Source organism: Lissotriton vulgaris, chromosome 12 (assembly GCF_964263255.1).
Source record: "Lissotriton vulgaris chromosome 12, aLisVul1.2, whole genome shotgun sequence".
Classification (NCBI taxonomy): Eukaryota; Metazoa; Chordata; class Amphibia; order Caudata; family Salamandridae; genus Lissotriton; species Lissotriton vulgaris.
Genome location: NC_141700.1, coordinates 160,522,467 through 160,537,241, shown reverse-complemented (window position 1 = coordinate 160,537,241; position 14,775 = coordinate 160,522,467). Strand labels below are relative to the sequence as shown.

The following is a 14,775-nucleotide window of genomic DNA, read 5'->3' as shown; positions in this document are numbered from 1 at the left end:
TTTTTGGTAAATGCGGGTTTCACCAAATTCAAATGCCTACGCAGCGCCAAATGAGTTTGAGCGATAAAGGCGACACTAGAAAGGGAGCCGGGAGCAGAGGAAACTGTCCTGTAGCATTTGTACTTGCATAATTTTACTCAAAAGACCATACCCTTTAATTATTTACATTTTTCTCCAGCCACATACAATAAAATATATATTTTGTGAAGAACTTCTTAATCCTCTAGTGTGGTTTCCTGATTTTTTTTACTTGTTTTTTATTAAATCCGCCTCCACTGTATCAGGGGTTTCACGATTAGTGCTGGAAAATCAGATTTAATGGCGCTGAAAAAATGTAGATTAATCGTGCTGGAGCAGCGGTTTAATCGAACGCCCTCTTTGTTTATAGCATCCAGGGTAAGCTGGCAGCCTCATTGGGAAGCATGCCTGCCCCTCTCTTTGAAGTGTTTTTTGTACAGCAGCGCATTGAGGCGGCGCAGGCGCTCTACACGTGACCTATGACATAACACGCGGTAAAGCTTCTCAAAAGCACATCAGGGGTTAAATGTTAAATTTAAAAGAGGACCCTAGACACATATTCTCTCTTCCATCCTACAGAGGAGCCCAAGCGCCTATCTTACAACTTTTCGAGGCTTCGAGGCACAAATGGGTCTCACACCAATGCTTTTCGACGCTTTTAGTGCAACATTTTAATATGGACAGGTTGTTTTTTTAATATTTTAAGAACAGAAACATACATGGGATCGTTACTTTGTTACTTTTTTTTTATTTAGCTGGGACTGAGGGGGGGGGGTGAGAATGTGATTTCGGACAATATATGAAAACACTTCCCACTGCCCCCGCCATTAACTAAAATATGAAATGGTTATTCAGCAGTCTTTGGAAATTCCTGGAGGCAGAACAAGTGTTTGCACTTGAAGGGTGTGGTTGGCTTCTCGGATTGCAATAATGTCCAATTGTCTTGAAAGAGCTTGGCAATTCAAATCACACCTGTACTAAAATGCAAGGCACTTAGCTGCCCTCCTTCCAAAATATCAGATATACACATACATTGTATTTTTTTTCTGTTTGGTGCATTTCTTATCTGCAAAGGACACTCTGTAAACAGAAAGCATCTCCAAATGTGCCCTCCATAGCAATACATATTATTATTATTATTATTATTATTTCTCATACCCTCACTCACCCTCACACACACTCACGCAACGTCACACACCCGAAGCCTCACACCCCCTCACTCACACTCACCCTCACACCCCCTAACGCTCACACCCCCTAACGCTCACACCCCCTAACGCTCACACCCCCTAACGTTCACACCCCCTAACCCTCACCCCCTAACCCTCACCCCCTAACCCTCACCCCCTCACTCTCACCCCACCCCCTCACCCCCTCACCCTCACCCCTCACCCCCTCACCCCCTCACCCTCACCCCCTCACCCTCCACCCTCACTCACCCTCAACCCCTCACCCTCACACCCTCAACCCTTCGCCCTCAACCTCTCACTCACCCTCAACACCTCAGCCTCACCCTCACTCACCCTCAACCCCTCACCCTCACTCACCCTCACCCTCACTCACCCTCAACTCCTCACCCTCACTCACCCTCACTCACCCTCACCCTCACCCTCACTCACACTCACCCTCCCTCAACCCCTCACCCTCACTCACCCTCAACCCCTCACCCTCACCCTCAAACCTTCACCCTCAACCCCTCACTCACCCTCACTCTCACTCACCCTCACTCAGCCTCAACTACTCTCACTCACCCTCAACCCCTCACCCTAACTCACCCTCACCCTCACTCACCCTCAACACCTCACTCACCCTCACCCTCACTCACCCTCAACACCTCACTCACCCTCAACACCTCACCCTCAACCTCAACCCCTCACCCTCACTCACCCTCGCCCTCACTCACCCTCACCCTCACTCACTCTCAACCCCTCACCCTCACTCACCCTCACTCACCCTCACTCACCCTCACTCTCACTCACCCTCAACCCCTCACCCTCACTCACCCTCACTCACCCTCAACCCCTCACCCTCACTCACCCTCACCCACCCTCACCCTCACCCTCACTCACCCTCAACCCCTCACCCTCACACAGTGCAATAGGTCTCAGACCATTTCAGTTACAGCTTTAAGAAATGTTTATGGCTTTTTTTATTTGTAATTCTTTAGCATTGGCTACAGGAAACAAAAATGCTAAACATTTACAAAAAAAACCCATAAACAATTCTAAAAGCACTAACTCTAATGGTGCGAGACCTATTGCATTTCCAATGCTTGTTATATGTGAATTGATTTGCTAGCCTCTTTCCTAGAGCCTCACTCTGTCGACCTGCAACTAAATTATTATAATAAATACATGGATCACATTGTAGCTTTGTGGAGAGGCTCTTGGGTTGTGCCTTGGTTAATAGACTGATAGGTAGGTTTGTGAAATTGACGGATTAGAATTTATGTTCTACATATGCAAGATTTTCTTTAAGAAAGAGTGAATTTCTTCAGGCCATGAACAATTCGGTTCAGGTATATAGCGGCAGAAAAGGGAACTCGAAATAAGATCAGCATTAGGCAGATCACTCTTCGCAATTAAACGCCTTGAGGAATTTCGACCCAGGAATGACTTCAGATGGTCAGAGCATCACAGAGATCTGAAGTGATCAAGCCATGCTTCAGTGAAACTCCAGTGGTCCCAGGATATGTCAAAAGTCATAGTAAAGTCTGACCTGTGTGAGGATATTGAGAACTGGTGTAGGTCATGGATTTGCCCATTCCAGGCAGCACGTGCTGTAATATGTAGCATTTTGATTGCTTTGTTGAAGAATATTTACAGCAAAAGGAAATTATCCGCCCGAAATATTTCCACATTTATTTATTTATAAAGTTTAATATAGCGCGAACAAGATCCCGAAGGATACCAGAATTACAAAAATGATGAAAGGAAGGGCACAAGAGAAATGACGACATCGAGTAAGAATAAAAAATAAAGACAAGGAATAATCATATAACTACAAGGCAAATAAGACAGGATGAGTAATACAATAAACAGGTATATAGCAGGCTACCCAGGAAGGCACACTATGCGGTAAGGAAGACCAGCATCAAATGCTTGTACAGTGAATGTAGGATCACTAGCTTCGAGCAGGAGAAACCTAACCCAACTATGGTAAAAATGTATTCATTAGGACTCTTTTGGCTTCCAGTTTGAAAGAAGAGTGGTCCACTAGCAAGTATCAGAGCACTTCACACAGTTTGCATTTCAGCCAGTTCATGAGATACATTTGGAGTAGATAAAAATACATAATGACAATATGTAAACAAAGTATATGAAAGACATTGAGATATAGTTGTAGATCCAGTTTGAGACGGTGTGGTTCAGTGACAGAGTTGTGACCTATATTTTCATGTGCGAGATAGGATATAGTGGATAGTTCACTAAGTTTGTCTAGTGTAGATGTGGTGTAGTTCAGTAGGTGTTCATCTGGAATGATGTACTGTTGTTGGAAACGTGTTCCCTAGAGATAAAGGGGATGTGATGTAGGGAACGGTTACCTCTCTGGGCTTAAAGGGGAGAAGTGGTAGAATTAATGGTGTGTAAGTTAGTAAAATATTGTATGGTCTAGTGAAGCATATGTTTAGTGGAGCGAAGTGTGGGAGGTGATGTAGAGGAGAGGTATAGTGCAGTAGCATAAGCCCTGCATAAGAGATATATGGTGTCGTTTCGGAGGTGCGAGATGTGAACTGATGTAGTAGGTGTTGCAAAGATGCATAGTTTTGGAGGTGCTGTCTGTGAGAGATGTGATGTGGTATAGAAGGTGCTAAAAAGGTTTTGTACAGGAGCAGTCAAATTAACTTGTACAAAAAAACAATAGTTCACAGAAGTTTTCTAGTGAAATATTTTTATATTGTCTTGATAAATAGATGAGAAACAAACTTCAACACAGTCAACACTTGTTTCTTCCCACTGGTCTTCCTCAAGGCTAATATAGAAAATTTCAGAAGATACCACAAAATAAGGTGGAAGAGGATAATACAAATTGCTGCAGTTCCGCGTTGTATGTGTTGAAGACGTCTGTTACTGATCTTCACATACGATTTGGAGGGGAGTTGAGCCTGCAGATAAATCTGTTGGATCCATGCCAGATTTTTCAGATAGCTACATTTATCTAAATAGGGATCAGCAAAAAATCTGGTAGTTAGTGTTGCATAGGAGAGATGTGGTACAGTTTAGTATGTGCTGACTATGAGAGATGTGATATAGCAAAGAAGTTTATATATACAAGATGTGGTCTAGGTGAGCCATTGTTGTATAGGAGTGATTTGGTGTGGTGGAGGGAAGTGTTACTTAGTGGATATGGGATGTATTTGAAAAAGTATTCTTTAGGGAAGATGTGGTGTAGGGAGAGGTGTGGCTGTGCCATCGTTCGGGGGAAGATGTGGCATAGGGATCTTGTGATAACATGATGTGGTTAGTCAGTGCCTAATTTGTAAACCAATAAGTGCCGGGGCTCTCGTCGGGAGGCCAATGCAGGTTGGACCACACATTGCCCCTGCCAGTTGGAAATGACAGTACAAACACAGCTACTAACCATCACACACAGCTCTTGAGATAAAACCTAAATTAGCCAGACAGCGCCACCATGTGCAGACTGTCACAAGCCCCAGTGCTGGCAATTAGGTGCTGGTGCTAAGCAAAGGAAAACACTGGCTCAAATTAAGCACTGGGTCTAGTGAAGCTGATGTCTAGTGAAGATGTATGTAATGTAACACAGGAGGTATTTTGTAGGTGGGATATGGTGTTTTTGTGGAACTGTTGTGCACAAGAGATTGTTTTGTAGCAGAGGATCTTTGATGGTATTTGGTATATTGTGGTCTAGCAGAGATCTGATGAGGTGGAAGAATTGTAGTTTAGTCACAGAGAGATACTGAAATGCTTATCATCGGCTCTGACACTAGGAACCTTGAATCTTAACATTGCTTTGTGGCAATCCCATTAAGTCACATTGTCTCGGTATTAAAGTTAAAATGCAGAGCTGAGAGCCGGTGTGTAAGAAATTTAGAACATGTGATACTTACTTTTAGGTTGTAAGGAGGAGAGGTGCTCAAAACTGATAAATGTATGAATCTTCCAGTGTTTATGAGTGACCTGTAAGCTATTCCAGCAGCCCCTGTTGTGGCTCTTTTACACTTCAGTTCTTGCAGCCTTAACTCAAACTGCCAAAACAGGAACAAGGCAAATTCTACTTCAGTTCTCACCGTCCATGGCAACAGAATGACCTGTAAGCAATGTAGGTCGAAGACAACTTACTAGCTACTAAGTTGAGTTTCAACTATTTTCATATCCCACTCTCAGGTGGAGACAGGAAGCTTCCGAGGACAACTTCTTCCAGGTGACCAACTATAAGTGCGCCTAACTAGTGACTGATGACTATTAGGAGTGGAACTTGTATTACTAAAATGGATGTTTCCGGGCAAAACTGGTCCTCACTGAATTTTAATTGGAACCCAAGCGAAAAGATAATTTCCTCACAATTAGGAAGTGCTTTTGAATATATGCATATGGAAATAAACTCAAAAAGAATAAAAGTGAAGTGTGAGCCCAGGCAGTGCTCCAGGCTGTGAGAGGACAGGCGAGCCGCAGTGCCACTGCTCTCCTTTGTCTTCTTGTGGCACTAGATGAAATTAGGACCCTCCTTTCCTCGAGGGGCACATTACACCAGTGCTTGAAATGGGTCAGTCGAAGTGCATGTGCCCTATCCCAAAGCACCTGATGCTTTGGAGATGTCCTGGTACTCTCCAGTTAACCAGTTGGCCGCGGGGGTAATTCCCCGATGTGCTGGGGGGCGAGGGGCGCGCACAGCACCCAGGAGCTCGTGACGAGCTCAGCTCGTCATGAGCCAGGGTGGCCATGTGCCCATGACGAGCTGAGCTCGTCACGGCCACACCCGTTTCTTCAGACCGTTGAGCACAGCGGGGGAATTAGCCCCGCGTGCGAGCGTTCGAACCGTTATGACGAGTTCAGCTCGTCATGAGCACACAGCCACCGTGGCTCATGACCAGCTTAGCTCGTCATGAGCGTCCAACGGGTTAAAGGTATTACACCTCTGATGAGAAGTTCTAGTACTGACCCTCTTATAAAACATAAGTACAGGTACTCAGTACCTGACTGTACCTGCTCATTTAAAACACTGCTTAGAAAAATGATGGAATGGAAGGCAGTGGCTGAGGTTGCTTCAAGCCTTCTATCCTTCACCGTTTTGTTTTTCTCCTCTTAAGGCCAACGGATTTGCCCAGACTTGGGTCCTTTGCTCACTGTGCCACAAGACTCAAGCTGTTCCTCACTGATGAGATTGTGTTTTCCGCAGTGCAATTCTATTAATTTTAGGCATATTTGGGAGATTGATGCAATTTTAAGGTTATTGTATTTTTTCAGGGAGATTCTATGCAATTGTATCCAGTTTAAGATGAATTGTGTGCTATACAGCTAAAAACAGAATACCAGGCTGATATCTCAAGGCTGGTGAATCTCAAGATTGGTGAATCCCCAATACATGTAAAATCTTTCTTATGAAAAGTTGATGATTGTTGTCAAAAAAGTCGTCGGACCTAGTATGAAAAAATGAATAACCCACATTTCTTAATTGTTTATGTTTTTGTAAATAATAAGGAATTCTGAGTATGCTGAATGTTTTTGCAGAAAAAGGGTGTATAATCTTTAAATATGTTACTTTAGTGTATTTTCTATGTCTACTGCAACTCATACAGACAGAGAAAGCTGGGAAAGACACTGGACTGGGTTGAGGAAAACAGGTATAGAGGATTAGCCGCAGGAGTGGTGGTCAAGGATTGTGGAGAGATGTGCTAGGGGAATTTAAGGATATGTGATGAACAAGGACACTATAGGAACAATTTCTACAGGGCTAGATATTACACTTTAAAAATGGCCTCTATTTCATGACAAAGGAGTTGTGGAGGGTATTCCGGTAAATGTTTTCATAAATTAATTTTTGTTCAGGACAACATGCGATGGAAGTTGGATCAAAATCTGGGTCGGTGGGACTTTGCCTATCTTATCCATTTCAAGGAGGCCATGTGTCAATCAGGGAGTCTTAGATGACATATAGGATGATTATCCTGTGTGCAGTCCAGCTCCCTTCATCCATGTGTTTACAGTTGTCCTGAGTCAATAAAATTCAATTTTACTCTTTGTCTAAATTGTGTGTCCCTATATAATTTTAATTGAGACCAGGTTTTGAAATTGAGGCTGCTAATATAAAATAAAAACCTTTTATAAATCCTACCTCCATTATTTTCCATGGAAGGGTATTGCAGTACCAGTGGTTGGCCTTGTGTGGCGCTTCACTTACTCCAGGTCTGAGTTGGAGTGCATTTGCTACTGTTTTGGGGTCTTTTTTGTCTGTACTAACTTTAGAAGTGGAGCTTGTGAATAGCAATGGTCTTACTCTTTGGTGGGTGGGGCATGTTGCACCCTAAACCTCTCCTTAACTCTCCCTTAACCCCTTCCCACTCCTCCCAAAACCCCTCCTCCTTTTAGCGGTAAGGCAACCCTATTCTCCAACCACTCCCCCACCCCTCCCACCGGTGGCGTAGCGTGGATGGGGCCACAGGGGTGACTGCCCCGGGCGCAAAATTCTCAGGGGTGCAAAATGTTTAAAAAAACGTGGAACGGACTCAGGAAGCGCTAACGATGCATGGGTTAGTGGGTGCAATACTTGCCTTGCCAAGGGCGCTGGCAACCAACGCTATGCCGCTGCCTCCCACATTTACTACTAAATCATAGGCGTATGTATCTAGAGATCACAGGTAGGAGATGTCCGCACAGAAAAGATAGAGGGAGAGGCGAAGACCTCCCCATTTAGGTGTGTGAGTAGCATTTTGTAGTACATGAGCGGTACCACTGTAAAACTGGTAAACCTAGGACAAAATGCAGCTTGTGAATAGGGCCCATTGTGTTTGGAAGTTACGGCAGAGCCAACACAATCTAAGGTATCGTCATCCTGGTGATGTTTTCTTCATAAACATAGCATCTTTATGCAGTCCTGGTTTGTTTTATTTTGTTTACTGGGTGGAGGCACTTTTTAAAATTTTTTTATTTTTTTTATTTCTGTAATTTTTTATTGAAAAAAAAAAAGATATATTTACATGGAGCACAACATGTAAAATAGGACGCCCTAGTATGCTGTTACATATTTTGAGTGAGTGCTTTGTGCTTTTAAAATCGAACAGTTCCTAATCTAACAGCTTCTCTGTTTGCCTCTTATGTTGAAATTATTGTGGTCTTAATGTTTACTCTTGTTGAATCTCGGCTTTCCCCTCCAAACTGTGTGATCTTGGGCAAACTATTCCTCTCCCTTAGCTTTAGTTCTATTATCTACCAAAGATTGGGAGAACCTAGAACAGGCAATTCGTTTAGCATTGAGCACCACACCTAAAATGTACAATAAATGATTCAGTGGCATACGTTCAGTCCTACAATGCAAACCTCTAACTAACCATTTGACTCTGAAGCCAAAACAGGATATGGAAAAAACATTTTGCATAAAGGAGCCTATTTTATTTGGCAAAGAAAAAACACAAGCATCGGTACCAACAGCGATTTTAGCTGAAATCTAAAATACCAGACTGTAATGTCAGCAAAAATAGCCTTGATTCAAAGCTATAATTTATATCTGAACGGGCAATGGAAAATGACGTTAAAATGGAATCAGATGTTTGTAACTCGATGCGGAAGAGAAATGATGAGTGTGTGCTTTTTTGACTTTTAAGAAGTATTGTCTTTACTGTCTGGCTGAAGACATAAACTGATGTAAAAATAAATGGCTGCTTGCATAATTTATAAAATGCCTGGCTCCCTGATCCTGTTTGTATTGATTTCTCTAAAAGGCTTTTGTGGCCACGGGAACCAATCTGTCTCTCCAGTTTTTTCCGGCCAGCTGGCAGGCTGAGCAGCGGCAGGCACCGACGCGGGAGTATGTGGACTTGGAAAGGGAGACGGGCAAGGTAAGTGGTGCACACTCTCAAATGTCGCTGTGCAGTCTGGGAAAGCTGTTATGACCTCAAAATGGCGCTGTGAACTGCGGTGAACGCTGTGCAGCCTAAATAGAGCTGCACGGATCTAGGTAAACTGTATGAAACCTAAAATGGCTCTATGCAATGTGGATGCCCCTTCAAGTGGCGCTGTGCAGTCTGGGTAAATTAGGTGCATCGTCAAAAGGGGCTGTGAAGTGACTTCTGAGCTTCCATTGGGGCAAGAACCCTGAGCTCGTGCTGGGTACCAGGGTGAACCCTCAAACAACCTTGTGAAGTGGGCAAGTGAGTGAACATGATGGCTTTGAGCTTTGTATGTGGTATAAACCCTGATATGTGTCCTTGGGTATAAACACTTTGGCTTTCCTCTGGATATGCAGTGCGTCCTTTCGAATGTCACTGTGCACGACCACATTCAGGGTTCCATTTTGCTAAGCAGTGTGCATTTCCAAACATTTCCTTGTGCGCTGTCGCCATCACTTCAAACTGGGTCATGGTGCCCCCTCACTCCTGTTCTTAGGCAGTATAACAGACAGCAATACGTCAAGCTGGACAAGGGGTGTGCACTCTCATAGGTGTGCTTGGACTGTAATTTGGGCGTTAGTACTATAACACTGATCCGGGTACTCTGTGCAGGAGAGCCCATGCAGGTACAAGCAGTGGAGCGGTGGGGCCGGGTTAGGGGGGTATCTGACGGTAAGCAACGTTTACCATGAATCTTTCTCCCTGCCGGCAATCACAACGCGGTTGTTGCAACGACCGCGTTGTGATTCCGCATACCATTACTCTGCAAGTCGGAACAACGACTTGCGGAGGGAGCGGAAGGTGTTGGATGTAAAATCCAACACCTTCCCTATTGTCCGCATAGACTGAAGTTGGAATAGTAAATTATACTATTCCAACATCCAGCGCCCCCCCTCCGCAAGTCGTTGTTCCGACTTGTGGAGTATGGTATGCGGAATCACAACGCAGTCGTTGGAAATACCGCGTTGTGATTCCCTGCGGGGAGAAATACAGTGGGATAATAACATACATTCAGATTTGACAGACGACCTTGAGGGAAAATTAATTGAATAATTAATTTCCATCGTCGGCATCAGTCGAAATCCCCCTTGACCCCACCGCTCTTACCTGTACGGGCCGCTGCTGACTGTGTGCACGCTCACAACTTTGGACATTAGCAACATTGCTTCGATTTTGGTAAGTGGTGCATGCTCAGATGTCCCTGGACACTAACATCATGATGCACCATGACGATTTCACACATTACTTACCTTACCCAGGAAGATTACAATGAGTTTAATTAATTGTGCAATACAATTATCTATCTGTCTGTCTGTCTGTCTGTCTGTCTGTCTGTCTGTCTTATAGACACTGTAACCATTAACAAATTCAAACAGTGGGTCCGTCATCCCAGACATGTCGTAAAACAGTAGTAATTCCGTACAAAGGGACTGGTGTGTGCAGAACTTCACAGCAGGAATAATCGTCTGTTAATCCTTCTCTCCAAAGCATGTGCACCCTTCCTCATGGCTGCCGGTATATCCTGAACCCTCAGGTTCCTGCCTATCGTCTGCAGAGACCTCCTTGAGTCATTCTGATATAGCTGACAGGCTTTGAAGTATTAACCCCTTAGCTGCGGCGGCTATTCCGCCACAATGCTAAGGGGGAGAGGGGGCCGCGAGGCGCTCCCGTGCTCGTGACGGAACCGCTCTGTCACGAACCTCGGGTGGGCTGTGCTTGCGACGGAACGGTTCCGTCACAGACACGCCCGCTTAATAGAACGCGCCCCACAGGCGTGAAATCCGCGCAGGCGCAGCGAGCGGGTCATGACGGAACCGTTCCATCACCAGCACAGCCCACCCGAGGCTCGTGACGGAGCGGTTCCGCCACGAGCACGCAACGGGTTAAAGTTTACTCTTGGCTCACAGCAAACAACCACCACGCTTGATATTCAGCATACTAAAATCATTTCGATGTCCAAAAGAAAAGACATTTCTATGGCAGTAATGACAGGGAAGGTGTAATAGATGCTGTTTTCAGACCGAAGTATGAGTTTCAGAATCTGAAATGAAAATGTGTTTCTCCAAAGAAGACTTTTAACCAGTAGATGTAGGTTTCTAATCATAAGGAGAATGTCTACTGTAGAACAAAGGGACGCGAATATCACACTTGGACCTCCAGACTCATGGGGGTGCGGCGGTGTCTCACAACCGCCCTACTATGATCTGGGCGGCCGGACAGCCCCTGCCCGCCACAGTTGCCAGAGAACCGCCAATACCTGGTGGTGTTGCGGAGATCAGGAGACAGGGATATGCTTGGCAGGACCACTGCGGTCCCACCAAGCACAATACAAGTTTCCACTCCTCCACGGTTTTCATGGTGGTTCCAAAAACAGTTGATGCATGGCATGGACTGTAAAGTCCATGCCGTGCAAGAACTTATGTGCATGCACACTGGGGGCACATGTTCTGCCCCCCTGTGTGCATTCACATCGTGGAGGCACCAGGGGGCCCTGTAGGGTCCCCTGTTTTTCGTTTTCCCATTGCCGAGCCCATTCTCAGTGCACCTCCACGGGAATGTCAAAAACAAAGCGTGTTAGACAGGAGGGAACTCCTAATCTGGTGGGCGGTCTGACCGCAGCTTTGCCTTTTGCAGACCCAGCTCCGCACTGCCAAAGTCATAATCAGGACCTTAGTGTTCGGGCAGTCATTAAGAATTCCACGTTAAGAATTCTAGTTGACAAGCGCTCTCTATTGCCATGGCAACAAAGCGTAGGGATGCTAAATGTGTAGGATTGGATCGAGTCTTTTTATGGCTCAGAGTTTGATAATGAACTCCTGCTTGAGGATCCTCCGGGAGGATAAGTCCCGGGTGGGTTGGATGCACTTGGCATTTTCTCCAAGCCATTGCCTCTGTACTAGAAGTTATTTTTCTGAGCCGCTGTTTAGAATTCTTGAAGTAAACCCATGGCCATTTCTCTAAAAATGTACAAACACACACTTGCTATTTGCGACTCCGCCTTGGGAGAAAATCTTTGTAATTGTTACAAACACAACTTAATTTAACATTTTGGTAGAGGCAGTCATTACTCTTATTTTGGAAGTTAACAAACTGGTGTGATTAAAATATTTCAAGACTTTATACTGTTTTGGGAAGTCAAAAAAAGGCTATTCATAATATTTTGGACGCCATTCCGTTTTCTGGAAGCCCTATAAACACGACCGTACTTACAGTTTGTTGTGCTGAGTGAATCTTCTAACAAGAAAAAATAGAAGTCAATACATACCCGCGACGTGCCCGACACCAAATTCTGCTCACTTTTCTTCTTCTGGTCATAGAAAAAACACAATGAGGATCAGCCATTAGATCGACAAGGTTCCAAATCTGAGAACAAAAGTAGAGAGGATTGCAAGCAGCACAGTGAGGACAACTGTATGGCAATAATACTATCAGGCTGGATATCCCTTCTTGAGGAACTGAGTGGGCAGCAAATTCTGAGGGGATCATTTGCTCTAGATATGACTTTGCTGTTTGGCCATGGCCAATGCAAAGAAGTCTATTTCATGGACATTAGTGACTTGAGCTGTGGGTGGTCAGTGTCAAGCCATATGTGCGGAGGAGTTGTTGGGAATATCAATGGGATAGTGAAAATTGCCCCTACTGCTGTCGGTAAAGGCAGCATGCCTCTGGTCCTACAAAGGTCCATAAAGGATTCTAAGAGGATTGGATGTAGAGGATAGGATGTAGCCTTTCGGCTAGAGCGGTCGACATCGAGGTTGGAGAACGGGGTTCGAGTCTCGGCAACGACACTCAACATTCTTTGATTCTGGGCTAATCACTTAATTTCCCGTGCCTAACACAAATGAATGTGTCCATCTGTAAATAAACTTGTGCTCATGTAAAAGCGTTCCGATACCCGATTTCTCAGGTCTAGTTCACGCTATATAAAACTCTAAAAAAAAAAAGTGTAGTTTAGCCCCTACTGCCCACAACTGAGTCGCTTTTTATGTATATATTTGGTATTTGTAGGCTGCAAACCTAGGCAAAGTAAGTACAGAGCTGTGCAGAGTCAAAGGCATAGACACAGGCACCCAGCGGTTTGAGAGATATCTGGTTGGTGGACTCTTACTGCATCATCATGTTGGATTCTTTAAAGAGGTGTCTATTCAACTCTCTCCTAAATTGGAGCAGCTCTGGAGCGGTCCTGATGGACAGAGTCCTGTTGCCTTGTTTTCCTTTTCCTTTTTCTCTTTGTACTTTTGGTGGCTGGGTGTGGGTGCACAAAGGAATGTCCTAGGAGAACAGCATGTACCACATCCACACCCGGCATTCTCTTCCACCATTAGTAAGTATTCCATCAATGGCCATGTTCCAACAGTGGATAAATGTTTCTTAACCGCGTCAAAGTCTGCAAGCACTTGTATACCTCACTGTGAGTGGTAAGTGGAGTAGTAGCATCCACAAGTTTGATGTTTGTCATGATGTGGCATTTGATAAATGGCAAACTATTTTTGTGTAGTTTCTAGAATTGTCAAAGAGCACAGCTACTGATTAATAGCCGCTAAATGTGTTCAGACATATGTCCATGGCCTGTGAGGAGAGGGGTTGAGGGGAGATTGATCTACATCTCTCTCAAAATGCATCCTTTAGATTTTGCCAGCACAAAATGTCTAAACATTTTTGGATAGTGAATTGTAGTTGTGTGCGTGTGAGTTTGCTTGCTCTGTTTAAAGCCCTTTGGCCATAAATGCAAATGGCGGTATTCAAATCCATTGGGTGCAAGGAAGTGATTGGTTACCACAGTTCTGATATTTGCACTGGGTAAATAAAGCAGCCCCTGTTATTTGAGATGTTCAAATATTGAATAGCTGAAAGAAGCATAATCTTTGTATTAGAAAACTGGTAATTCTGGTTTTGTCTTATAATGCCAACTACTATAGCAAACATTTTGCATAAATAAACGTGTCAGTTAAACAAGTGTTTATGTGAAATTGCACATATGGCCAGCCCTAACTATCAGCCACATGCATCAAGCTAAAAACCGGTCGCAAACGGGCAGATTCTCAGAATCTGCCCCTTTGCGACCGGTATTTTTGCTTTTGGGATGCATCATCTCAAATGCAAAAATCGCAATTTAAGGAATCTCTAAATTGAGATTCCTTAAGTTGCAATTGCATTTAAGGAATCCCAAATTGAGATTCCTTAAATGCAACGCATCAAAGCTAAAAAAAATTGGGATTTCGCTAATAGGAGTAGCAAATTACAATGAAGTTGAACTTCATGGTAATTTGCAAAAAACTTTGAAGAATGCACTTTTGTGCATTTTTCAAAGTTTCATGTAGCACACACACATGCCCTTAGGGCATGTGTGTGTGCAACATATGTGCACTGATCAATTTCAGGGGTGCAACAGGGTGTCATTCTGACACCCTTGTACCCTTGAAATTGCATGAGCAATTTGCGAGTACCTACTTGTACTCGCAAATTGCTCATGCAATCTCCAATTCATTCCTATGGGCCTGTAGGCCCAAAGGAATGAATGGGGCAGCATTCCTTGATTGCGACTCGCAATTATCTATGCGACTTGCAATTAGCTATGCTCATAGCTCTAACTCAAACAAGCATTGGAAATGCAATAGGTCTCGCACCATTAGAGTTAGTGCTTTTAGAATTGTTTATGGTTTTTTTTTTGTAAATGTTTAGCATTTTTGTTT

General features: G+C 44.2%; 1 protein-coding gene across 4 annotated transcripts in view; it reads left to right on the top strand.

Moving 5' to 3' along the window:
- The window catches only part of CBFB (core-binding factor subunit beta), a 224,957-nt gene that overhangs the window by 33,350 nt on the left and 176,832 nt on the right, over positions 1-14,775 (top strand). For all 4 annotated transcript variants that reach the window (XM_086947682.1, XM_086947685.1, XM_086947684.1 and 1 more), the window contains exon 3: positions 8,915-9,031. In XM_086947682.1, the coding sequence (XP_086803808.1) occupies positions 8,915-9,031 (117 nt within the window). The remainder of the gene's footprint in view (positions 1-8,914; positions 9,032-14,775) is intronic.